This window comes from Mobula hypostoma, chromosome 7 (genome assembly GCF_963921235.1).
Source record: "Mobula hypostoma chromosome 7, sMobHyp1.1, whole genome shotgun sequence".
Taxonomy (NCBI): domain Eukaryota; kingdom Metazoa; phylum Chordata; class Chondrichthyes; order Myliobatiformes; family Myliobatidae; genus Mobula; species Mobula hypostoma.
The window spans coordinates 168,825,571-168,852,099 of record NC_086103.1 but is presented as its reverse complement, the minus strand read 5'-3'; the positions used below and the strand labels follow the sequence as shown (position 1 = coordinate 168,852,099).

At 40.7% G+C, this 26,529-nt stretch overlaps 1 protein-coding gene and 1 long non-coding RNA gene across 3 annotated transcripts in view; one reads left to right on the top strand and one right to left on the bottom strand.

Annotated features, from left to right (window-relative positions):
• The window catches only part of jade3 (jade family PHD finger 3), a 50,818-nt gene extending 25,134 nt beyond the window's left edge, over window positions 1-25,684 (bottom strand). Inside the window, exons 1-4 of one of the 2 annotated variants that reach the window (XM_063054544.1) lie at window positions 25,503-25,684; window positions 7,539-7,616; window positions 7,371-7,430; window positions 4,082-4,164 (exon numbers count right to left, since the gene is read on the bottom strand). In XM_063054544.1, the coding sequence (XP_062910614.1) occupies window positions 4,082-4,164; window positions 7,371-7,419 (132 nt within the window). In that variant the 5' untranslated portion in view covers window positions 7,420-7,430; window positions 7,539-7,616; window positions 25,503-25,684. Of the gene's footprint in view, window positions 1-4,081; window positions 4,165-7,370; window positions 7,431-7,538; window positions 7,617-25,502 lie in introns of those variants that run through there. The other variant, XM_063054545.1, reaches the window with a different exon arrangement.
• A 48-nt stretch (window positions 25,685-25,732) lies between these two features.
• Window positions 25,733-26,529, top strand: part of LOC134349746 (uncharacterized) — a 31,027-nt gene continuing 30,230 nt past the window's right edge. Inside the window, exon 1 of the long non-coding RNA XR_010018765.1 lies at window positions 25,733-25,873. This is a non-coding gene — a long non-coding RNA (uncharacterized LOC134349746). The remainder of the gene's footprint in view (window positions 25,874-26,529) is intronic.

Here is a 26,529-nt window from a genome sequence, read left to right as displayed (position 1 = left end):
TGTCCTTCCTGTAGTAGGCGACCAGAATTGAGCACAGTACGCCAAATGGGGCTTGACCAGGGTCCTATATAACTGCAACATTACCTCTCAGCTCTTAAACTCAATCCCATGGTTGATGAAGACCAATGCACAGCATGCCTTCTTAACCACAGAGTCAACCTGTGTAGCAGCTGTGAGTGTCCTATGGACTCTGACCCCAAGATCCCTTTACTCCTCCACACTACCAAGAGTCTTACCATTAATGAAATATTCTATCATATTTGACATACCAAAATAAACCACCTCACACTTATCTGTGTTGAACTCCATCAGCCCAGTTTTGCATCCTATCAATGTCCCACCGTAGCCTCTGACAGCCCTCCACACTATCCACAACACCCCCAACCTTCATGTCATCAGCAAATTTACTAACCCATCCCTCCACTTCCTCATCCAGGTCGTTTATAAAAATCATAAAGAGTAGGGATCCCAGAACAGATCCCTGAGGCACACCATTGGTCACCGACCTCCATGCAGAACATGACCCGTCTACAATCACTCTTTGCCTTCTGTGGACAAGCCAATTAAATCAAAATTGGTACTTGGTATTGTTCTTTTTCAACATTTAATTGTTAATCAAGAATGAGACATAGAAAAGACAGATAAAAGAAAATATTAACATGTATTGTACAACTTGTAATGAATGACAAAGTGAATAATGACTAGATTAAAACATACAATCCTGAGAGGTCTTGACAGAACAGAAGTAGAGAGGACACTTCTGCACGGGAGACTCTAGAGCGAAAAGTCAGTTTTAAAATAAGTGATGGCCCATTTGAGACATCGGTCTTTTAATCATTCAAGGTTGAGTCATTGGAACTTTCCTCCTCAAGGGATGGCAGAAGCAGTCTTTGAATATCTTTCGGTCAGAAAGGACATACACTTGATCAGCAAAAGGATGAAAGAAACTACTTCACTTGGACAGGGATGCAAAATTGGAATTACAATCAGATTAATCGTTCTTAGTAAATGGCAGAGGAGACCTGAGGGGCAAAGTGACCTACTCCTGTCCTCCATTCATACACAAGAAATTTTCTGAATTTCTGATTTGAACTTTCAGAGGTAAAGGAAAAAGTACTTTTTACAAGCTGCAAAAACTTTCAGCAACATGTGGCAGCAGAGTAGTGTAGTGTTTAGTGTAATGCTATTACAGCCCTAATGATCTGGGTGCAATTCCTGACACTGTCCATACATTCTCCCTGTGAGCATGTGGATTTCAAGGTGTTCCAGTTTCATCCCACATTTCAAAGACATACCAGTAAGTAGGTTAATTGGCACATGGATATAATTGGGCGGCATGGGATTGATGGACCAGAAAGGCCTGTTACAACAGACAATAGGTGCAGGAGTAGGCCATTCAGCCCCTCAAGCCAGCACCACCATTCACTGTGATCATGGCTGATCACCCACAATCAGTACCCCGTTCCTGCCTTATCCCCATATCCCTTGACTCCGCTATCTTTAAGGGCTGTATCTAACGCTCTCTTGAAAGCATCCAGAGAATTGGCCTCCACTGCCCTCTGAGGCAGAGCATTCCACAGATCCACAACCCTCTGGGTGAAAAAGTTTTTCCTCAACTCCGTTCTAAATAGCCTACCCCTTATTCTTGAACTGTGACCTCTAGTTCTGGACTCCTCCAACATCAGGCACATGCTTCCTGCCTCTAGCGTGTCCAATCCCTTAATAATCTCATATGTTTCAATCAGATACCCTCTCATCCTTCTAAATTCCAGTGTATACAAGCCCAGTCGCTCCAATCTTTCAACATATGACAGTCCCGCCATCCCAGGAATTAACCTTGTGAACCTACACTACACTCCTTCAATAGCAAGAATATCCTTCCTCAAATTTGGAGTCCGAAACTGCATGCAGTACTCCAGGTGTGGTCTCACCAGGGCCTTGTACAGCTGCAGAAGGACCTCTTTGCTCCTATACTCCTCCCCTTGTATGAAGGCCAACATGCCATTAGCCTTCTTCACTGCCTGCTGTACCTGCATGCTTACTTTCAGTGACTGAGGAACAAGGACACCTAGATCTTGTTGTACTTTCCCTTTTCCAAATTTGATACCATTCAGATAATAATCTGCCTTCCTGTTCTTGCCACCAAAGTGGATAACCTCACATTTATCCACATTAAACTGCATCTGCCCACTCACCCAGCCTGTCCAAGTCACCTTGCATTCTCATAACATCCTCCTCACATTTAACACTGCACCCAGCTTTGTGTCATCTGCAAATTTGCTAATCTTACTTTTAATCCCTTTATCTAAATTATTAATGTACATTGTAAATAGCTGCGGTCCCAGCACCGAGCCTTGTGGCACCCCACTAGTCACTGCCTGCTATTCTGAAAGGGACCCGTTAATCCCTACTTTGTTTCCTGTCAGCCAACCAATTTTCTATCCATGTCAGTACCCTACCCCCAATACCACGTGCTCTAATTCTGCCCACTGATCTCTTATGTGGGACCTTATCAAAGGCTTTCTGAAAGCCCAGGTACACTACATCCACTGGCTCTCCCTTGTCCATTTTCATAGTTACATCCTCAAAAAATTCCAGATGATTAGTCAAGCACGATTTCCCCTTCGTAAATCCATGCTAATTCGGACCAATCCTGTTACTACTATCCAGAGGTGTCGTAATTTCATCTTTTATAATTCACTCCAGCATCTTCCCCACCACTGATGTCAGGCTAACTGGTCTATAATTCCCTGTTTTCTCTCTCCCACCTTTCTTAAAAGGTGGGATAACATTAGCTACCCTCTAATCCACAGGAACTGATCCTGAATCTATAGAACATTGAAAAGTGATCACCAATGCATCCACGATTTCTAGAGCCACCTCCTTAAGTACCCTTGAAGGCAGACCACCTGGCCCTGGGGATTTATCAGCCTTCAGTCCCATCAGTCTACTCAACACCATATTCTCCCTAATGTGAATTTCCTACAGTTCCTTCATTACCCTAGGTCCTCTGGCCACTATTACATCTGGCAGATTGTTTGTGTCTTCCCTAGTGAAGACAGGTCCAAAGTATCTGTTCAACTCGTCTGCCATTTCTTTGTTCCCCATAATAATTCCACCCGTTTCTGTCTTCAAGGGCCCAACGTTGGTCTTAACTAATTTTGTCCCCTTCACATATCTAAAGAAGCTTTTACTATCCCCCTTTATATTTCCTGGCTAGCTTACCTTCGTACCTCATCTTTTCTCCCTGTATTGCCCTTTTAGTTTCCCAATTCTCTGGCTTCCTGCTCATCTTTGCTACGTTATACTTCTCTTTTATTTTTATACTGTCCTTGACTTCCCTTGTCAGCCACAGTCGACCCTTACTCTCCTTAGAATTTTTCTTCCTCTTTGGAATGAACTGATCCTGCACCTTCTGTATTATTCCCAGAAATACCTGCCATTGTTGTTCCACTGTCATCCCTGCTAGGGTATCTTTCCAGTCAACTTTGGCCAGCTCCTCCCCCCTCATGGCTCCATAGTCCCCTTTGTTCAACTGCAATACTGTCACTGCCGATTTTCCCTTCTCCCTCTCAAATTGTAGATTAAAGCTTATCATATTATGATCACTACCCCCCCAATGGCTCCTTTATCTCGAGTCCCCTTATCAAATCCGGTTCATTACACAACACTAAATCCAGAATTGCCTTCTCCCTGGTAGGCTCCAGTACAAGCTGCTCTTAGAATCCATCTCGGAGGCACTCCATAAACTCCCTTTTTTGGGGTCCAGTACCAACCTGGTTTTCCCAATCTACCTGCATGTTGAAATCCCCCATAGCAACCGTGCTGGATCTCTAAATAAAATACGATAATACAGATATACTGCAAGTAGCTTGTGAAGAACTACTCTCTGAAACAACTAATTTTCACTTGAAGTAATTTCCAGGCCTCAGTCTCAGCTGGAATAGACACAGAATAAGGAACGTACATAATCTATTTGTCATGGAGTGAAAAATCCAGTAATGTTTAGTTTTCACAAACAAGAATGTTTAATGACATTCTTCTTGTGAGGTAGACTTTTTAAAACTGAAGTCATACTAACCTCAGCAGGCTTCTTCTTTCCACTTGTTGAGGCATGCCTGTCACCTCGATACTTGGAATGGGATGACCATGATGTTGAAGGACCTATGCAGAAAGTTACAAAAACAATAATGAGAATATGTGCAATGCATACAAAATGCAGGAGGAACTCAGCAAGGCCAGGCAGCATCTATGGAAGACAGTACAGTCAATACTGCAGGCCGAGACCCTGGCCTACTGAGTTTCTCCAGCACTTTGTGTGTGTTTCTTGGATTTCCAGATTCTGCAGATTTATCTTGCTTGAGAATGAGAATATGTGGACATTCAGACACACTGAACAACGGACCACCCAAACCAGTAGTCAACTGCATTGTTATAATAACAAAATTATGGTGGTCTGACAATACAGTAGCAGAGACCAACATAATCAAGTAGTGAACAATATTGACAAAGACATTCAGCAAAATTTTAGAAAATTTAATTTAGTATATTATGCTCCTTAAATACTACATGTAATCATTAAAATTCTTCAAGAAGGGAACATGCTAGATTTACCTGATCTGGGCTAAAATGGAACTTAAGCCCAAAGTATATGATTGACCCAATTCCCTCACAGCTACAAGTACCTGGGGCTCACCTGGATAACAAGCTAGTGCAGCACCAACATGAAGGCTGTGTACAAGGGCCAGAGTCGCCTCTAGTTCCAGAGGAGACCGAGATCCTTTAGAGTATGCTATACCATGTTCTACCAGTCTGCTCTCACCAGTGCAATCTTCTATGCAGTGGTGTGCTGGGGCAATGGCATCAATACAGGTGATGCCAACAGGCTCAATAAACTGATTAGAAAGACTGGCTCTGTTATACGAGTCAAACTGGAGGCTGTGGTAAGGTCCACAATCCCTTATACGAAATTCTGAAATCCGAAAAGCTCCAAAAATCGAAGGTTTTTTTGTGCAGCGCGTCGTAACAAGGCTTGTTTGGTGCACCAACAGCTGACATCACTCAGGTGTGACGTGGCAGCACTAGCAAAGGCCGCTAGACGCCAGCTGTGGCTCAGGGCTCGTACCAGTTACACATGCATTTGCTGTTCGTTGATATTTTGTGTTCATTGTTGACTTTGTGTTTAATTTCACTGTGAAAATGTCAAAAAGAGCTGTAGATACCCCTATGGGTAACAATGAGAAAAACAGAAGGAAGCATTTATCATTATCAATAACGCAGAAAATATTCCGAGAGTTGGCTGCAGAAATTTAAGAAGCGTCATGGTGCAAAATATCTGAAAATCTGTGGTGAAAAAGCTTCTGCTGATCATGCAGCAGCTGAAAATTACATTGACGAATTTGCCAAGATAATATCTGATGAAAACCTTAGCCCTGAACAAATTTACAATGCTGATGAAACAGCTTTGTATTGGCACTACGTTCCTAGAAAAACATTAACAATGGCTGACGACGATAAAGTGAAAATATGTGATCAGTTAATTGCTGGCCTTGAACAACGTGCATTTATCAGCGAGCAAGAGATTATGGCAGTTTACTCAGTTAAAGAGAGATTACTTAGATATAAACCTATGTTAATGAGGCAGATGACACTTGAAGAAGTCTTTAAAAATGCCGTCTGCCGTAGTGCTGCTTCATAACTTGAGAATCCTGTTCCTGGCCCATCAGGTACCTGTAGAGTATTTAGCTTTGTTTGCCAGACGTAATGCAACTTAACTGGAGGTACCTGTACGTACTTAGCTTCGTTTGAACCTGAATATGTCCTAGAGTATTTACGTTCTACATTTATTCCAATAAGTCATTTATCATGTGTTTGACTCGGTTCGTTTGAAGCTGTATATTTTTGTTTTATTGAATGCTTTTGTTGGAAATAAAATGTACTAGTGTATTTATGGTCTATAGTTATCCCACTATTTCATTTATCAGTATATTACTCTACAAATAAACTGTAATAGTATTTGTAAAAGAGTGCGAATTGAGAAAACCCAGAAGTTCTCTCTCCAGCACTGGTTGTTTGAGCATGTACAGACTTTTATCTTGTCATTATTCCCTAAACAAAACAGTATAAAAATTATTTACATAGCATTTACATTGTATTAGGTATTATAAGTAATCTAGAGATGATTTAAAGTATACGGGAGAATTGCGTAGGTCCAGAGCTCTCCCAGGTCCTAAAGTCCACCGCACTGAGAATGGTTAATTATCAATATAATTATCAATTTTCTGAAATCCGAAAAGTTCTGAATTCCAAAATGCAACTGGCCCCAAGGATTTCGGATAAGAGATTGTGTACCTGTAGAACAAACGACCCTATGGAAAACTTGGCAATTCTGGACAATGTTTCTCACCTTCTGCATGCCACCTTGGCTGAACAGAGGAGCACTTTTAGTAATAGACCAAGACAATTGCACTGCTCCAAAGAGCACTCTTTGAGGTCATTTATACCCACAGCCATTCAGCTCTATGATGAGTCAACCTATAGTCAGAAAAATGATAACTGTTTGTGGTAACTTTTTTATGCTTTCTACTTCTCTTCTAATATTTCTATCTGTGCATTTGTAATGCTGTGACATTGTAATTTCCTTTGGGATCAATTAACCATCTCTATCTAAAGACAGGCAATAGATGCTGCCTTATCATTATAACTTACATCCCAAGAACAAAGTGTGTGTGGGGGGCGGGGGGGTGGAGGGACGGAATTCCTGACCAGAGGGATTGAATGTCAAGTCAAGGTGTGACTGGTATTTAGAGGTGTAGAGACTGCATTTTAATAGTCTAGGGTAGTCATCCGCAGGAGAGAGAAAACAGTGGTGACAAGGACAGTTGTTTCTTAAATGTGTTCCCTGGATGATCAGCTAGAGATGTGCACAGCCCAGACAAGCCAGTCACCAGATTTTGTTTGAAGAACAGGAGACAAGATTTTGTCTTTTCAACATCATAAATCCTCCTTTGAGCATTATTCTTCAGAGCATTTGCTCAATTAAAACCCATTTTAAACTGGTACTCAAGGGACTTTTGGAAATACTTGGGAAAACTAACAATATTCTGCAATTACTGAAAACCAGAATCTCCCAGTGTAACATTTCAACTTCTGAACAATTACATTAAGTGATTCACTAACTTGCATTGATGCAAATAAGAGTCAGAGTTTGAAAAGGGCGTTTACTTTGAGGGTGAACTAAATGAAAATCCAACTCACATCAGTTGACAGGCGTAATAAATATTTAATATCTAAAGAAATCTTAGGCAGATGAAAAACATGCACTCATAGCAACACAAGAATAAATAGCCAAAACACATTAGTTTACTTACTCTCATTGTCTGAACTGTCACTGCTGCTCAGATGTCTGTTGCGTTTCATCCTGTCATCTCCTTTAAGGCAAGGAAGAGGTTCAGGCTTTCCAATTCAGAATATCAAATATGATTTTAAAAATAATCTCAGGGATTAGTAGATATTTAAAATAGATGAACTGAACTTACCCTAAATTCTATGTATATGCACATATTAATTCAATATTGGCAAGCTGTCAATGAATCCATCATCCACATAAATCAGCTCTAGGAGGAAAAGATTAATAATTGTAGAAAAGATTTTTCAATATTATGTTTCATAAATGTACCTTTACTTAAAAGACTATTGTAATTCAGCCATTGCTAGCATAGTGTTCAGCATATTTTGTCAGTATTGAAACACAGCCATTGCTCAAGTGGATTTTATCCACAAAAGTAATATTAGAGTTGACAAACTTTTCCAACACTAGGATTTTCCTCATATTGAGGTCAGTTGTGAACTTCTAAACAATAGCAAAAGAAAAATCAATTTTTCGTGTACACAACTGTTTGCTTATAGGGTAAACTACAATTGTTTCTGATGAACCTAAAATTAAGCTATCAACTCTCAATATAATTGAGAAAAGAACCAGGTATGTGCATAGTATTGATAAATGCAGAAAATACTGGATAGAGTCAGGTTAAAGGGCAGCATCCAAGGGCAGAACTTTGCAAGTCTAAGACAGAATCTAATTGGAGAAGTCCATCTTCTAGTCATTAGAACTAAAAGTGAGCAAGTAAGTGCTTGGAAAGAACTAATAGGGCAGTCTGGAAAGACTGAATTTCAGGAGTGACTGAATAATACAAGCAATGTTGACTGCTGACAGCAGGCGATAAAGGAAAATTAATTTAGAGGAAAATTAATTTAGAAGAAAATTAAGCACAAGAGATGTGTATAGGAGATGGCAAAAAGAATTAAAGCAACAAGTGAAAACTCAATTATCCTTACAGATTATCAGAGGTGACCTATGAAGAAGTTACCAATGTGTATCTGGTTTCCCCTACACAATTCTTGGAGCCTTGGACAACAAGAAATAAAAGCTCTCTTAAAATGTTATCAACCTGATGCATACCAAGTTTTTTTGCAGTTTTATTCAGATTTTATTTCAGCGTTCCAGCATCTGCAGTATTTTACTTTTGTACAGCATTCCGTAGTCATAGTTGGGAGAAAATATAGTGAATGTTGGGTTAACCCTTTATATCTGACAGTGTAATTATATTATGTATTAGTCTATACAGATGGTGGTCCAAATAAATGTGCCACACACCTGAACACATTTTCTTGCCCCGTATCTATGTTATTTACATACAAATGGAATCCCTCTAATGACCTTGGTAATTAGCAGCAATGTAATTGAGAAATAGGAGGGAGCCAAATATAGTTGATTTAAACACCAGGAGGCAAAAGAATGGGCCCAGCTAGAGAAAAGTTACAAATGATTTGCTGACTCCAATTAAATACAGTATGAGTATATCCAACTGGACAAGAGGATAACTAATTGACCATATTAAAATTAGGTCATTTTAATAATAGGTATATAACTCTTAATAGGTCAGGAGTTCAAAGTTCCAAGTAAATTATCAAAGTACATACATGTCACCATATACAACCCTGAGATTGATTGTCACGTGGGCATACTCAGAGCTATAGAAATAACAACCGTAACAGAATCAATGAAAGACCGCCCAACTAGAGCATTCAACCAGAGTGCACAAGACAAACTGTGCAAATACAAAAATTAATAATAATAAGCAATAAATATCAAGAACATGAGATGAAGAGTTTTTTAAAGTGAGCCCATCAGTTGTGGGACCATTTCAATGATAGGGCAAGTGAAGTTGAGTGAAATTATCCCCTCTGGCTCAAGAGCATGATGGTTCAGGGATAATAACTGTTCCTGAACCTGGTGACGAGTCCTGAGGCTCTTGTAAATTCTTCCTGATGGCAGCAGCGAGAAGACAGCATGTCCTGGGTAGTGGGGGCTCCTGATGGTGGACGCTGCTTTCCTGCAAGAGCATTTCAACTACATATGCTCAATAGTTGGGAGGGCTTTACCCGTGATGCACAGGGCCATATCCACTACTTTTTGTAGTATTTTCCATTCAAGGACATTAGTATTTCCACACCAGGCTGTGATGCAGCCAGTCAATATACTCTCCACTGCACTCCTATAGAAGTTTGTCAGTTTTAGATGTCATAAATTGTTTTAAATTCTCGCTACCACTTTCATTTGGGCAACAGTAAGGGACTATTAGCACCACCTAATAGACTGCACTCAATATTTGGAATTCTATGAAAGACAAAATCTTGCATATTTGATCTACAGGTGTCCCCCGCTTTTCGAACGTTCGCTTTACGAGACCTCACTGTTACGAAAGACCGACATTAGTTCCCTGTTTTCACTGTTATGAAAAAAGCAGCGCGCGCCCTGAGCAGCCGCTCTCCCCAGATTCGGAACGGCATTCTTGCCAGCATTGCTTAAACACGTGCCTGTGAGCAGCCGTTAGCAAGATGAGTTCTATGGTATCAGAAAAGCCTAAAAGAGCTCGTAAGGGTGTTACACTTAGCGTAAAACTAGACATAATTAAACATTTCAATCGTGGTGAACGAAGTAAGGACAAAGTGAGTTTGGCTTGTGGAAGTTGATGAAGATGATGTTGAAGAGGTTTTGGCATCCCATGACCAAGAACTAATAGATGAAGAGCTGATGCAGTTGGAAGAGGAAAGGATAACAATCGAAACCGAATGCAGTAGCGAACGGACCAAAAGTGACATCGAGGCAGGCAGACATAGAAGATGACCTGCATGCCCTAATGGAAACAGATGACAATGAGATGACACCCCAGTGTCCCACCACCCCAACCCCCAGGTGGCGGACAGATACCGATTCGCGGAGAATGCAGCGGTAGCTGGGAGGCATCTAGCACATCTTTAAGAAAAAAGCCAAAATAAACATGCTAATTAATTAGGTGCCGCCCGGCACGTAATTGTCAGCCCAGATCAGAGGCGATGCAATCGGCAATCGCCTCTGATCTGGGCCAACAATTACGCGCTGGGCAGCACCTAATTAATTAGCTTGTTTATTTCCGCTTTATTCTTAAAGATGTGCTGTCTGCCTCCCGGCTACCACTGCAATTTTCGCGGATCACTATCGGTTCGCTGCCTGGAGGGTGGGGACCACTGCACCACCCCAACCTCTGATGACTCAGTCTAACACGCCATCATCAGTGTGCTCGACGCTGTCTTCCCGATTCCAGTAAGTGATACTACACTGTACATACATTATTTCTACTTTATATAGGCTGTGTATTTTTACGTGTTATTTGGTATGATTTGGCAGCTTCATAGCTTAAAGGTTACTGGAGAGAGTGTTTCTGCCAACAGCGCTTGCGTGAGATTTTTTGCTGAGAGCGCTTGCACCGTGTTTTTACCGACGGTGCTTGCGTGAGATTTTCGCTACAATGGACAGTGCAGGCAATGATTGTGGAAAGGTATTTCTACTATATAGGCTGTGTATTTATCATATCATTCCTGCTTTTACTATATGTTACTGCTATTTTAGGTTTTGTGTTATTTGGCATGATTTGGTAGGTTATTTTTGGGTCTGCGAACGCTCACAAAATTTCCCCATATAAATAAATAGTAGTTGCTTCTTCACTTTACAACATTCCACTTACGAACCGTTTCATAGGAACGCTCTACCTTCGGATGGCAGGGGAAACCTGTATATAGTTCACTTTTCACTTGCAAATTAAAGGTTGCTATGCATAAGTGCATAGTTTATATTTCTCCACCAGGTGAATAATAACTTTAAAATAAAGATGGCCAAAATAACCCTCACTATTTTTTTTAATACTATGATCAACATTCTTCAGTTTTTTGTAGGAGGCTAGTGTCTCAAGCTTGCACAAGAGCTTTGCACAATCAACAACTCAAAAGTAAACAATTTGTTATAGCCAATATCCAGACAGTTCCATTCCCTATACCCATCCAAAACTAGGTTTTAGAAGCCATCAACCCTAGTATTTCCAATCTTCTGACACAGCTAGATGCAAAAGATTTGCATTTTACATTGTGGTAGTCTATTAAACTTACAAGTTGCACTAAAATGGGTCAGTGTTTAAAGCAACAGAGAGCAGGAGAGACACAACACAAAAGAGACGTTCCTAGTTAAAAAGGTGCATATGGAATAGAAGTTTAGTTTTCAGATTAAAAATTAATTGGCTCTAGCCAGGATGATAAATCAGGAGACAACTTCATTGCACTGATAGGAAGCTCAAAAAAAAAATATGTATAATCATAGTAATGGGAGCTGTGCAACTTGGGAATTAGAGCAGGAAAACAGAGTGATTCCATACAAATTACAAGTATAATCACATCTGGAATGGTTTGTACAATATTTATAACATCAAGGAAGGAGCTTAATTGTTAACTAATTAAGATTTTTCTTAAGCTATGGGGAAACATCACTGCTATTTCTCTCTAGGGAAGAGACAGTTCAGGGAATGTTTATTCATGTAGATTTATATTATTTGAACAATATGCAGAATCACGATTTTAATCTAAACTATGGTTGTGTACACTTGTGTGCAAGAGAAGGTACCGAGATAATTCATATTTCACAGAGATCATGAACAAATGCATTGAATAACGCAGAGAAAAATGGTGTGTTGATGTTTAATAATAAATTGAAAAAAACAGGAAATGGTGGCAGTGCAACAATCAATGATGAACACTAAATTACCAGATGGCTTTAAGAACTCATTTAGTTCAATGATGTTCTCAAGAGGAGGAAATTTACCATTATTCCTCCATTCTGGACTCGGACTTCAGATTCACTGACATGGCTACACCTTACACATCCATCAAAACAATGAAACATCCCAGTTAGATAATATATTGAAATAGTTCTAAGATTTTAAAAAATGGCATCAACATATACACAAAATTCAGTCAAAGAAATATTTCCCCTAACATTATTGACCTCGCAAGCATGTGGTGACTGGTGTCCCATAGTACAGCCAAGCAGCAATCGAACATAGTTGTTAAACAGGTGACAAGAACTTGGCAATTTATTTTGTTCAATAGGGATATACTCTGATTTGACCAGCAGATCTATTTCAAAATACAGTGGACTCCGGTTCATTGGGGCAGTCGCAGTTTGCTCAACTTTTAACAAATAAAAACTAATAGAGAAAATAGCCAGGATTGCCTTTGTTTATTTGGGACACTATGCCACTTAACTGGGACAGGGGACTGTTGCAAACAGTTTCTAACTAGCATCAGTCGAGTGCACTTGTGCAGTCATTAGACACTACACCATGCTTAGAGCGAACACTTTTTACATAGAGTCAGCTACATCTATTTGTGTTCAAAATGCTGTGATTTTTGTCACTGATAGTTGGCAAGAAATAAGCAGAACAATTCAGAATGGTTTTGCTCACTGCAGTTTCAAGCTAGAAACAGCTAGGAGTGAAAATGACACTATCTCACTACTTCAACAAGTTAGAAACCACAAAGAATTAAGGTATTGACAATCATCTTAAATGATACAATGAAAATTAAGACTGAGGATGCAATTGTCAAAAGCATTGTATGAAGGCAGTCCAATATCTGCACGTGTCTGTGCTGATTTTGCTCATTTATAATCAAAACAACATGGCTACATACACTGGATGACTTCTCTGTCGATAACTATTATGAACTAATAGTTTTATAGTACTGCAATAGTATTGGTAGTGTTCTAATCTCTGTATTTCATTTAAATACATAGTTTGTTACTCAGTTAAATGATAGTTGGAATTTAACCTTTTTAACTATTTCCATGAAACTTTTGCTAATGGGGCCAAAATGTATTGGTCCCAATGTGTCCCAATTAACCAGAATCCACAGTATACAGAATTCTACTAAAGACTAACATTTATGAAAATTTACATCCTAAGAACACAAGTTTAATAATCAGCAAAATATTACTTGCAAAGAAACATTTAGCTTTCTTGCTGTAGAAAAGCTCATGTTCAGTATGACATGAAAATAACCAACTCCTTCCAGGCTGGCTTCATAGAATCATTATATACTCTCTCTCATGATTGTTCTTTCTCATTAATATGCAAAAACAAATTAAATAGAGGTGTTGGTTTCCTACCTCCTTCAGCAGGAAACCACAATGACCAGGTTTAAATTACCTTGCATTTTACCTACACAAAACTTGTTCTCACTTCACCTCCTACCACCTTCCCCCATCACCTGCCAGCTTGTACTTCCCCTCCACCCACCACCTTATTCTGGCTTCTTCCCCCTTCCTTTCCCGATGAAGGGTCTCAGCCCGAAATATCAGTTGTTTAATTCCTTTCCATAGTTGCTGCCTGACCTGCTGAGTTTCTCCAGTACTGTATGTGTTCATTCTTTGGCCTAGTCTTTGTGTTAAGCTCGGCAGAAAACTGGCAGAGTAAACAATCGTGAGTCAGACACCGCTTTCCAACATACTATATTCTCAGAACAATAAAAGCATGAAGATCTAGCCCCCAACTATAAACTTGCAAAACTTATTAAATCTTACTTAATAATCACAATGATTTGCCAAAGGAATGAAGCCAATTCTTTAATAATTAGGCAGTACCCTTTGATTTCAGAAAACAATGCCTTGTTCATTAAATCTTGCAAACAGTAAACTAAACTATAGCTTTCTTGGAGAGAGAGAAAAAAAAGCATTTTACAAAGCAAGAGCCATGTTGGAGAGGTTAGTTTGACCTTTGTAGATAGACATGGAAGATATAACTAATTCTTACTACATAGCCAGAATGGCAAAAGCAATATGGGTACAAAACCAACATCTCAAATATTGTAACTATTTTTCATACCGCCACGAACATCACATTACTAACATACAGAAAACTACTGCTATAGTAACCATGCCCATAGAAAGATCACCTCGGGTTCACAAATAAACAATTCACAATAAAGTCTCCAGAACGGGTTACTTGGTATACATCTATACCATCCGATGCAAGGAAAGAACATTGAAAAGTGTTATGAAACCAAAACAACTTATTTTTTCCTAAAACCCTATTATGTCATTCTATCTAATGCTAAAGCAGCCAAAGATCGACTCCCAAAAACAGTCCAAAACATTAGGACAAAAATCTATAACTGCACTCCTTTCCATTTCTCACATTTTTAATAAGCAAATTATCACATGTGTGTTGAGTACTTTACCAAAAGCTTAACAACAAAGCAGGTCGCATTCAGTTTAATTCAAATTCTGACAGAACCATGAATATACACTTGATTGATTGCTATCATCAAACCCATTTAAGGCAAATCAATTACAAGAGGGATGATTTGACTGCCTGTTACTTCGCAGAGTCATGGATTACTACAACAGATGGAAGTTCATTGTGCCCATAGAGCATTCCAATCGGTCCACTCCACTGCTTTTCTTCCATGGCCTTTTTCCTTTTTCACTTTTCAAAACAGGGTATTAGGTTAAGGATATAGATTAGCTATACCAGAACCAAATGAGTAGAATCAGTCAGATTTATTATCACTGATATATTTGTTTGGTGTCAACAGTACAAGACATAAAATAACTAAGTTACAAAAATAAACAGTGTAAACGACAAAAAGTGCAAAAGCGATTTTTAAAAAACTTGAATAACTGAATAGCCTACTCATCTTTCCAGTTCTTCTTTGAAAGCCAATACTGAATCTGTTTCCAACAGCCTTTAAGAGAGTGCATTAAGCAAGAACTTACTGTACAAAAACAAAATTATCCTCATCTCACCTCTGGCATCTTTCCAAAAATGATAAAGATATGTTCTCAAGTTCTCACTCCGACTTGATTTTGAATGCTTCTATTAAATAGGCCTATTATCTTATCCTCCAAGAATGATTCTGGTTTTGCTAATTTTTACAGCTAAATGAAGACCCTAGTCCATGACAACATTCCAGTAAACTTCCTTTGTGCCTCATCCCTGACTTCCTTTCAAACGTGCAATGCACAGAAATGAATACAGCCGAGATCTAATCTGTGCCTTTGAAAGTTCAGTTTACTTCCTTATGCCCATATCATGTGAAACCAAATTAGCAATTTAACAATCTAGTCAAAAAACAAACAAACAATAATGCAGCATAGTATCTCAGAAATGACCTGGCTTATCAAGCTAACTTCAGTGATCCTCTTTTGAACCAGTAATCAGTTCCTTGAATTCCTCGTTTTCACAAGAAACTTAATTCTCTTATACAGCAAGTTTAATTTAATCCTTGTAAACGTAGACAAAATGTAATTATGGTCATAGAACACTGCAACACAGAAGCAGACCCTTCAGCCCAACTATTCCATACTGAACTATTAGTCTCCCTATTGATCAGCACTTGGACTATAACCCTCCATATCCCTCCCATCCATGTACCTATCCAAATTTCTCGTAAAATGATGAAATCGAACCCGCATCCACTTTCGCCAGCAGCTGGTTCTACACTCTCACCACTTTGAATGAAGTTTCCTCTCATGTTCCCCTTAAACATTTAACTTTTCACCCTTAAACCATGACCTCTAGTTCTAGTCTCACCCCTCAGTGAAAAAAAGCCTGCTTCCCCTCCCTCCCAATCTATACCCCTCAATTTTGTATACCTCTAATCCTACTCCAAAGAGATTCTCTCCTATTATTCACTTACTCTGCCATTTTCTTCTTCTGTGCTAATAAACCTGATACCCAGTTTGTACAGATTCTCAGTTTTTCCTCCACTAAGCTTTTACTTTTAAATGCAAACCTTGCCAGTGACATCCCCACCCTATGAACCAATAAATTTAAAATGTTTCTGCAGATGGTGAAAAGTCATAGGACAGTGAATTTCTGTCTCTGACTTCCTCAGCAGCTAAAGCATTTGTGGTTTGGTTTACTTTTTGTCAATGATGACCTCCAGGATATTGATAGTTCAGGATTCAGTGAAAATGACTACTGAGCCCCTTCAGGCTCCCTACTTCTATCATATTGTTGACAGCTTCCTTTCCCCTCACTCACTCTTAGCACAACCCCCACCCCAACAAATCCCACTCCTTTCTCCTCAGTGTCTGTTTATACTCTTTGCCCCCCCCCCAGTTTTCTGTGACTACCTCTGCTTCTCAAATCCACCCAGTCATAGCAATCAAATCATTCAAAGCCTGTAGCCTGGTCACAATGCCCAAACCTTTCCTAATAAACCTTGAGAGAATCTTCAGCCACTCACAGATCAGTCCCTAGTACTCAGTAGTTACTGAGATAGGTCCGTGCATGTAATTTCCCAGAAAGAGAAAGAGTGTAATTTTTTCTTTCCATTACACTCCTTAGCATAAAGGGGCAGAGGTCCTCAGAGCATAGAGAGGTAGGGAAAGCTGAAGGGTAAAAGAAAAGTGGATGGAAGGAGAAGACAACAATGGGAATTTAGGAAGATAAGTGGTGAGAAAGAAAGATTCAGCTAGAAAGATCACCAATGAAAAGGGCTAGCAAGAGAACAATACGAAAGCAATACGCAAGGTCCTCCAAGCCTAAACTCACCCTTAAAGAGTTGCATGCCAATAGGCATCCATGTTCATGCCCTCCATAGCTGTCTTGTATGCCATTGCTATTGGACCAAGCCTTTGCACCGTTGAGTTCACATGATAGCTAGTTTGTTTCAGCCAGCTCACAGCAATAGAAGTCTACAGCTCAACTTCTGCTCCTCAGCCTAGAGGCCCAGGACACTAGGACCATTCCAGTTGAGAGGGATCTAACCACTATTCCACTTTCACAGCTCAGGAATTAGAAAACTGGTCAATGGCACTGAGTTTGTTCAGCCGCTCTCCTCAAACGCTGACAGAAGTTTTCGGTCTTCTGAGATTTATGTGATTATTGGACTATATATTGGTTTCCTTCCATTTTTGGAGTTTTCTTTCTTGTTGCTGACTGACAAGTTGGGCGATATATTACCTTTTGTGAGAGGGAGGAATTGGGGATTTGGGGACTGGAACTCTTGTTGGTGTTTTTCCTGTGTGGGAAATCTGTTAGCTTTTTTTGTGTGCGAGAGAGGGGATTGGGGACTTTGATGCTATTGTTACTGTCCTTTTCTACAAAGGAGAGGGTCTGATGCTATTATCGCTATCCTTGGAGGGATAATGGAGGGGCAAGGAAAGCTAACCCCAACATTTTGTCAGAGATATTGGTACAAGGAAAGCTTTGCAGCAATGTGCCTAAATCAGGCACTGACAGCTCTTTAACCATCACCTGAGCAAAAACCTCCTGGGATGTCCACATCACCCTGGTCGTGACAGGTAGTGAAGATTATTGGTACTGATCATTTGCTAACCTGTTGCCATCTCCATCAGGATACCACCAAACAGTGCAAGATAACGAATGTTAAAGATCAACGCCCTACAAAAGGCATATCCTCAGACAATCTGACCACCCGCTACAAACAAAAGGCACAGAATGTCCACTGTACCTAAAATGCCCTTAAGTTTACCATAATTAGCTCCTGCAAAGGGACTCGCCCATTTTTCCAGAAAACAACTCGAGCTAAATAACTCCAGATGCAAGATATTGTTAGATTAGAAATTCAATAATATCTCAAAGGAAAACAAAGTCCTGCAAACACCAAAAGATTGATATCCAACAGAAAACTAGTGACTCAAAGAAAGGTGATGGCAGAAATTAAACAAGCTGCGTTTGACACCTTTATTCACTGAGATTTATTCTTTTGTAGACCCTTTGTTTAATATTACATCTTGCATTTGCCGAGGTTGCATCATTGCTCAACACTTCAACAGCTTTTTGCTGCAATCTTCAAAACAATGGGGAAGCTGTTCAGCCTGGGGCAAATACACAAGTATAGTTGCAGTGTGCTAACAACAGTGTGCACTGTAGACAGTAGTGGGGTTCATCAACAACAATGAGACAGCCTACTGAGAGGAGACGGAAGACCTCAAAGCTTGGTGTCAGGCAAATAACCTCTTCCTTAATGTTGAGAAGACAAAGGAGATGGTTATCAACTTCAGGAAAACTTGCACCACTCTTTACACCAGTGGCACAGCAGTGGAAACTGTGAGCAGTTTCAAACTCCTGGGAGTGTACATCTCATACAACTTCTCATGGTCCTACAACACAATACTACTAATTTCTGAGGCTGAAGAGAGCTGGACTCTGCACATTCATACTCACATCATTTTACAGATGCACAGTAGAGAGCATCCCAACAAGCTACATCTCTGCATAATATAGAAACTACACTGCAGCAGACATAAAGGCTCTACAATGGGAAGTCAAAACTGCTCAATGCATCACCGGCACCAGTCTACCTGTCAAAACAGACATACAGAAAGATGCCAGCACAGGGGCCGTATCATCATGAAGGATCCCACCCACCCTGCTCATGAAGTACCTGTCCCACTCCCATCAAGGAGAATATGCAGGCTAAGAGGTTAATTAACCACTGTAAATTGCTGAATGTATGGACGAATGGCAGAATCACAAGGGGAAAGGAAGAAAATTAAATTGGGCTGGGGTAGGATTAGTATAAATGGGTGGGTAACAGTTGATCCAGACTCAGTGGGCCAAAGTTTTGGTGTTTCATTGTTCATCTTGCAGACTTGTTCTTTTCTGTGAAAGCTTCGACATACTCTACACCTCATAAGGCAGCACAGTCCTCAAACCCAACAAATCGCCTAAGGTAGTTGTTTAGCCTCCTCACCAGGTATGGGACATGTAGCATCCAAACCAGCACCACCAGACTCAAAAATATTACTTCCCCTAAGTAGCAAGGCTGATCAGTACCTTCATCCCCACCCCACCCCCCAAACTCCATCATTTCTTGTCAGTCACCTTATGTACATCACTTTGTGGACATATTAAAAATGCAAGAGATGTTTATCAATTAATTTCTGAATGACCTTCACAGATTCTTCAAAGCTAGCAAAACCACCTATTGCACAAGCCCAAATGCCCACCTTGCTGAGAACCAAGGATGCTCGTCAACAATAGAGAGGCAGTCAGAGCCCACAGGTAAGAACATTTTGATGACGCCAAAACTGATCATCACCCTAATACTGCTCTGTATTCCTCCTGTCTCAATATTGCACCTCTCTTCCATTAAACTCCCGACTGAAAAGGGGAATTAATGGAACAAATGGGAAGCTATTCAACCTGCATTGCCTTTACCCAAGAATCAAAGTCACTCCAATGTCAGTTAAAGATGCAATGTGGAAATTATGCCTGCATATAATCCATATTTAGAGGCTGTGCTTAGTTATTGTCAACTCCTCACTGAAATAAACCAGAATAGGCTTTATACTAAACATCTACAAAGCAAATGTCCTTTTGCAACCGAACCTTTCGGCAAAACACAAGCCAAAAGGGTCCATAGCAACTCCTGGAACAAATGGCCCCATCAATAAACTGGCAATGATTAAACGTAATCATTTACAGAGCACTATCACGATCTTTGTGCAGTCATTTGTCACTTGAAGAAAACAGTATTGGAACATTCCTCAAATCCACCATATGTTCATATCTATTGTATAGCCATGATCCATTCACTCCTGTAGATTTCTGAGACATGTGCTATCTACAGAAATCATTTCAAAGCACTGTGGAGGTACCACAGTGCAACGTCTGCAAAATCATCCAAATCCATTCCCAAATAAGTCAACCAATGTCAGTGGCCACTACCAGGTCAACATTTCCAACGGGAGTTTTAATTAAACTTTAGCTCTAAAGGGCAGGTCAATCATTCACATGCACAACATCAGATGGCCAAAGCCACCACTCAGTCACACAAAGATTAACATGAGGAAACAATTCATGGAACATCTCAAAGCTTCCTCAAATATGTCTTTAACTTGAGGAAAACATCAAGTCCATTACCACTAAGAGAGAAGAGCAATTCATCACATCACAGAGCAGAATTCCTTTGTTGGGAGCATACAAAACCCCAGTACAAGAAGTATTAAGTACCACTTCCCATACTACCAAGTGACTCCATGAAGCATCTCTTGTCCATCTGTGGCACAGTCTGATCTCACATCATCATCAGCCAATTCAGAACCCACAGAAATTGATTGGAAGTCAGTCAGCCTTAACTGTAGCAACATACACAAAATACTGGAGGAACTCAGGAAGTTAGGGAGCATCTATAGAAGGGAACAATTGACATTTTGGGCTGAGACTCTTCATTGGGACTCCTTAATATACATTGACTGTATATTATTTCATTATCTGAGGACCTGCAAATGAATTGCAAAGGTGCAAGTCATCCAAGAACAAAGTTCAAAGTAAATTTATTATCAAAGTATACATATGTCACCATACACAACCATGAGATTCATTTTCCTGCAGGCATACTCAATAAATCCATAATAGAATCAATTATTAAATTGTAGAAGCTTTTCAAAGTTTTAGATGGCATGCCAAATCTTCACAAACTCCTAAGAGACACTGCTGTGCTTTCATTGTAAATGCACTCAAGTGCAGGGCCCAGGGCAGGTCCTCCAAAATGATAACAGAGGAATTTAAAGTTGCTGACTGTCTCCACCTCTGATGACAATTGACTCATGGGCCTCTGGTTTCCTCCTCTTGAAGTCAATAATCAGCTCTTTGGTCTTGTTTATATTGAATAAGAGGTATCTATACCACCACTCAGCCAGATTTTCCAATCCCTCCTATATGCTGATTCGTCACCACCTTTGATTCAGCCTACAATAGTGGTGTTGTCAGCAAACTTGAATATGGCAGCCACACAGTGACAAGTATAAAGCAAGTAGAGCAGGGGGCTAGACACACAGCCTTGTGGTCAAGATTGTGGAGAGGTTGCCAATCCGAACTGACTAGGGCCTGCAAGTACAAAAATAAAGGATTCAGTTGCAATTGAGGTATTGCAGCCAAGGTCTTCAAGACTACTGATTAGATTTGAGGTGATGATAGTATTGAATGCAGAACTGTCAATAAAGAGCATCCTGATCTATGCATCTTTGTCGTCCAAATGTCCCAGGTTTGAGTGAAGAGCTAATGAGATACCTGCTGTGGATCTGCTGCACTGGTAGGCAAATAGGAGCAGATCCAAAACTCCTCAAAAGCAGGAATTGATACGTTTCATCATCATCCTCTCAAAACACTTCATCGCTGAGGATGTACGTGCTACTATACGATAGTCATTGAGGCAGATTACCATGCTCTTCATAGACACCTGTATAATTGAAGCCTGCTTGAAGCAGGTGGATACCAGAGACTGCAAGAGGTTAAAGATCTTAGTGAACACTCCAGGCAGTTGATCAGCACAGGTCTTTGGTACCTGGTCAGGTACCCTGTCTTGGTCAGGTGCTTTCTGTGGGTTCACCCTCCTGAAGGATGCTTATACATCAGCCTCAGAGACTGAAATCACAGGGTCATTGGGAGCTGAAGGAGTTCACGATGGTTCCTTTGTGTTTTGACAGTCAAGCCAAATATACAGCTCATCTGGAAGCAAAACTCTGTTGTCACCTATGCAATTTGATTTGACTTTGAAGGGTGATAGCGTTCAATCCTTGCCACAATGGTTGAGCACCCTTGATTTAAGTTTAGTCCTGAATTGTCACCGCCTGTGAGATGGCTTTCCAGAGAATGTACCTGGAACTCTTGTAACTTTCTTGGTCACCAGACTTGAACGCCTCCAATTTGGCCCTCAGATTGCAGATTTCATGGTTCATCCAGGGTTTCTGGTTGGGGAAGACTTTGAATGATTTTGTGGGGACACATTTGTCTACCACTATTTTTATAAAGTCTGTGACAACCAGTGGATTTTTACCTGGCAACAGCCATGCCACATGCACTTTTACATTGCAGTTTCAATGACTACAATTTTACCAGTTCTTGGTGCCACACTAAAGCAAATGTTCCTTTCATATACTTCAGCGTGACTCCTGGCAGGAATAACAATCTTATACAAAAGTCATGAAGCCCATGAATAAGCTGGCTGTAAGCATTTAAACAACAATAATCAGAATAAGAAGTCACTGATCTGCCCAAAGTCCGCATAAGAATATTTTTCCAGCAGCAGTTTCAAGCTCAAGCCCTGTCCAATAATACACTACCTCTTCAGCTTATAGTTGCTGAGGTCAATTGTAAGCTCATCAATCCTGTGGCTAAGATCTAGTTAAGCAGAGCTTAAAGACATATTGCACCTATGCATAAGGCAATTACAGTACACAAGACTACTGGTGGGGGGCAGGGGGTGGGAGGGGTTTGAGAAAGACAAAAAGATTGAAACCTGTTGAACTTGAATCAAAAACTTGAGCAAATAACCTTAGCCAACACTCTAATACTTCAGGTTCACAGCGCTGCCAGAAATGCCACCTTAAAGCAAGATGTAAGTGGAGCTCCTGCTATCTCTCTCTCTCAGGGCAAATGCAAAAAAAATTATTCGGCAAGGTATAGACTTCTCTGAAGCCTTGACCAACGTATACTGCTTAATTAACACCAAGTGGACAGCTTACCTATCATATAAAATTTGAAAACGCTCGAAATACTCAGTTGATTTGATAGTTACTATGAGCTGTTTCTCTCTTCACAGATATTGCCTGCCCCGAGTATTTCTAGCTTTTTCTATATTTTGTTGGGTTTTTTTTGCTTTCGCGATTATCTTATCGAACTTCCTTCATTATGAATGAGAACATACTTTCAAAGCACTTCAATTTATGCAAAGAACATTGAGGCATCCAGAAATTGCATTTACTTTTGATCAATATAAACAACTAATGAAGACTATTGAGAGAGTAGAAATTCTTGGCTGAAGATCATCCTAAAGTCACTTCAGCCAATTATCTAACACAGGAGTGTCAGTTTTGGAATATAGCAAATGTTGCTGACAATCTGTAACAGAATAGCAATAAACACCAACAGTAACATGACATTGACTGACAGCACCTCACTTTTTTGCATTTATTGTAAATTATAGGAATTTTTACGTAAAGCATCAATTTAGACACCACTACTTAAAGGCAATTTAAAGGCCAACATTTTTTTTCCCCACAGTTAAAGACAAAAGTTGTAGGTGCATAGAACTCACTGCCAGGGGAAGTTGCTGAAAGCAGATATGACAGCAACATTTAAGAGGCATGTGAATAGGCAGGGAATATAGACCATGTGAAGGCTGATGTGTAATTCAAACTGGCAGTAACACTGTGGACCAAAGGGCCTGTTGCTGTGCTATCCAGTTCTATTATTTTCCCTTCTTTTGAAATTGCAGAAAGCAACTGAGCATTAGATTTATTAACGCAAACAACCTGACAAAGGGTCTCGGCCTGAAACGTCGACTGCACCCCTTCCTAGAGATGCTGCCTGGCCTGCTGCGTTCACCAGCAACTTTTACGTGTGTTATTAGATTTATTAACATTGATGTATATCATGAAATTTGTTGTGTGCAGCAGTACAGTGCAATACATAAAATTACTACATTTACAACAAGTTTTAAAAAAGTAAAAGGAGCAAAATAGTGAGGTAATGTTCATGGACCCTTCAGAAATCTGATGGCGGAGGGGAAGCAGTTCCTAAAACAGTAACATTACCATCGTTAAGGGAAAAGATATGGGGCTTGAAGCTCTTGTATCTTATCCCTGATGGTAGTAAGGAGAAGGTGGTTTGTCCTGGTTGGTGAGTCTTTAACGATGGATGCCACCTTCTCGAGACCATCATCTTTCTGAAGATGTCCTCAAAAGATAAGGAGGTGGCTAGTACACATAGGAGCCTAGTGTTCATGATGGAGCTGGCCAAGTTTATAACCCTCTGCAGGAATTTCCAATCCGATGTAACGATGCAACCAGACAGAATGCTCTCTATTGTACATCAGCAGAAATTTATGTTACCAAGAGTAACAAAACTTCTCAAACTCCTAATGAAACATAGCAGCTTGCATGCCTTCATCATTGATGGCACCAGTGTGTTGGACCCAGGATAGATCCTCCGAGATGTTGATGCCCAGGAACTTGAAGCTGTTCATCCTTTCCTCTGCTGACCTCCCCACCCCCCTCCACACCTATGAGTATTGGTGTATGTTCCCCTTCCTGAAATCCACAATCAATTCTTTGGTCTTAGGGACATTGAGTGCAAGGTTGTTATTGTACCACTCAACAAGTCAATCTATCCTGACAATAACCATGTCAGAGTGCTATTATAGTCAATAAATAGCAGCCTGACATAGGTATTGCTATTGTCCAAGTAGTCCAATGCCAAGGTGAGCCAGTAAAATTTGCTTTGGCATCCAAGGCAACAAATGAGGCTTTAATTCCAACACCCAGTTCAACAAATGAAACCAGAGGCAGTCCAGAATGCCCTGACTAGACCAACTGCACCTGGATCCACTGAGCAGAATATAAATGCATAACTTTCTGATTCAGAGGCTCCTTACCATTGATGACAGCACAATGCACGTATTGAAACCCTTGCTTAATACAAAAAGAAATCGTGCAATATTACTTAACAATTGATAACCTATCAGCAAATAGGAACAGATTTAAACAATTTAATAAAACTGAAGTTTACGTTTTTATGAAAGAAAAGGAACTGAAAAAGTTTTAAAGACTTCTTCCATGCAAATTTCTTCCATCTGGAGAGCGGAAGGAAGGCCGAGTTGGCAGATGTAGTAGTGATTCGAGAGCTGGAAGGAGGCAGGCTGGGGCCTTGGCGCCAAAGCTCAATGTAAAGCAGTCCTCCCCCTGCTCAACAAAACGCTGAAAGACAGGCGCGCACACACACAAACACACACGTATATACGTATACACACACACAAACACGCGCGAAGCCAGCACCGCCGCCGTGTGGCAGCTAGCAATGCAATAACGCGCCACTCAGAAAGAGAGAAAAAGAAACTTGCACAACTTTCCGTTCAATATTCACGCCTTCAGACGTAAGTGAAGGCGTCGGGGTGGGAGCCTGCCCTTGGCCGAGCCGTGCATGCAGGATGGGGGAAGGCCGAGGAAGCCGCCGCGGCCTCGGCTCAAAGACACTCTCACCCTCCCCTTCACCCCACACCCACACACACATACACAGAGACAGACAGACACTCTCTCTCTCTCTATCTCTCTCTCTCACACACACACACAAAGGAAACGCTGCAGGACCGCATGCACTCACCGAGCGTTCGGGCTCGGCACGCTGGAGAGCGCCAGACCCGGTGGCCCACCGTTCCATCACAGCCAGAACCACCACCCCCTCAGCCGAAATGACTAACAACGGGTCCTATTATGCGGCTCCACGACGTCGCCGCAACTGCTGCTTCTCTGTTTTTTTTTGAGCTCTCACCGCCTCCTGTTCGTGTTGACAGAAGCCAGTGCGCATGCGCCCTCCGCCGCCGCCGCCGCAAAGCATGGCGGGCGCCAACGGTTGCTTTCCCCCGGTAGGGGCAACTTGGCCGCCGAGAGCGGAGGTGGAGATCGGGCCTTGGGTGGGCAGGGGTTTCCGCACGTCCCGGAGCGACCGGTGAAGTCTACTCGACCCACCCTCTGGTAAATCGAATAGATAGTTCTGATGGAGGATCTCGGCCCTAAATGTCGATCGCTCATTTCCCTCCATAGATGCCATCTGACCCGATGAGTTCCTCCAGCACTTTTGTGCGTGTTGAATAGTATGTTGTGATTCTGTTAACTGAGTCAAAGCCAGGTTTATTTTCACATGCACAGGTGCAATTAAAAATTTAGTTACAGCAGCATCACAAATACAGAGCATCAGATAAGCTGCATTCACAAGAGAACAAATTGTACTCAACTTCTGCAAGAAAGAACACAAATAGGACAAAAGTTCGCTTTAGTGCCAAGTGGTAAGAATGTTGCTATACTGTTGTGTTTAGTTCAAGTTTGAATTTGTCATCTGAATGTACATGCATACAACCAAGCCAAACAACATTCTTCCAGACCACGATACACCCACTGAACATATATCACGCTTAGCTAATAAAACAGAATATTACCACAAATAAGTTAATAAAGTATACTTCAAAATGTAAGTGCAGTGCACATAATGAGTAAATGATAAAAAGCTTGCTGTCTAGGGACAAGACCTTAGTGGTAGTAGGGTATTTATTCGGCTCATAACCTGGGGGAAGAATTTGTTACCCAGTCTGGAGGTCCTGTACCCACTTCCTGATGGTAGTGGGTCAAAGAGA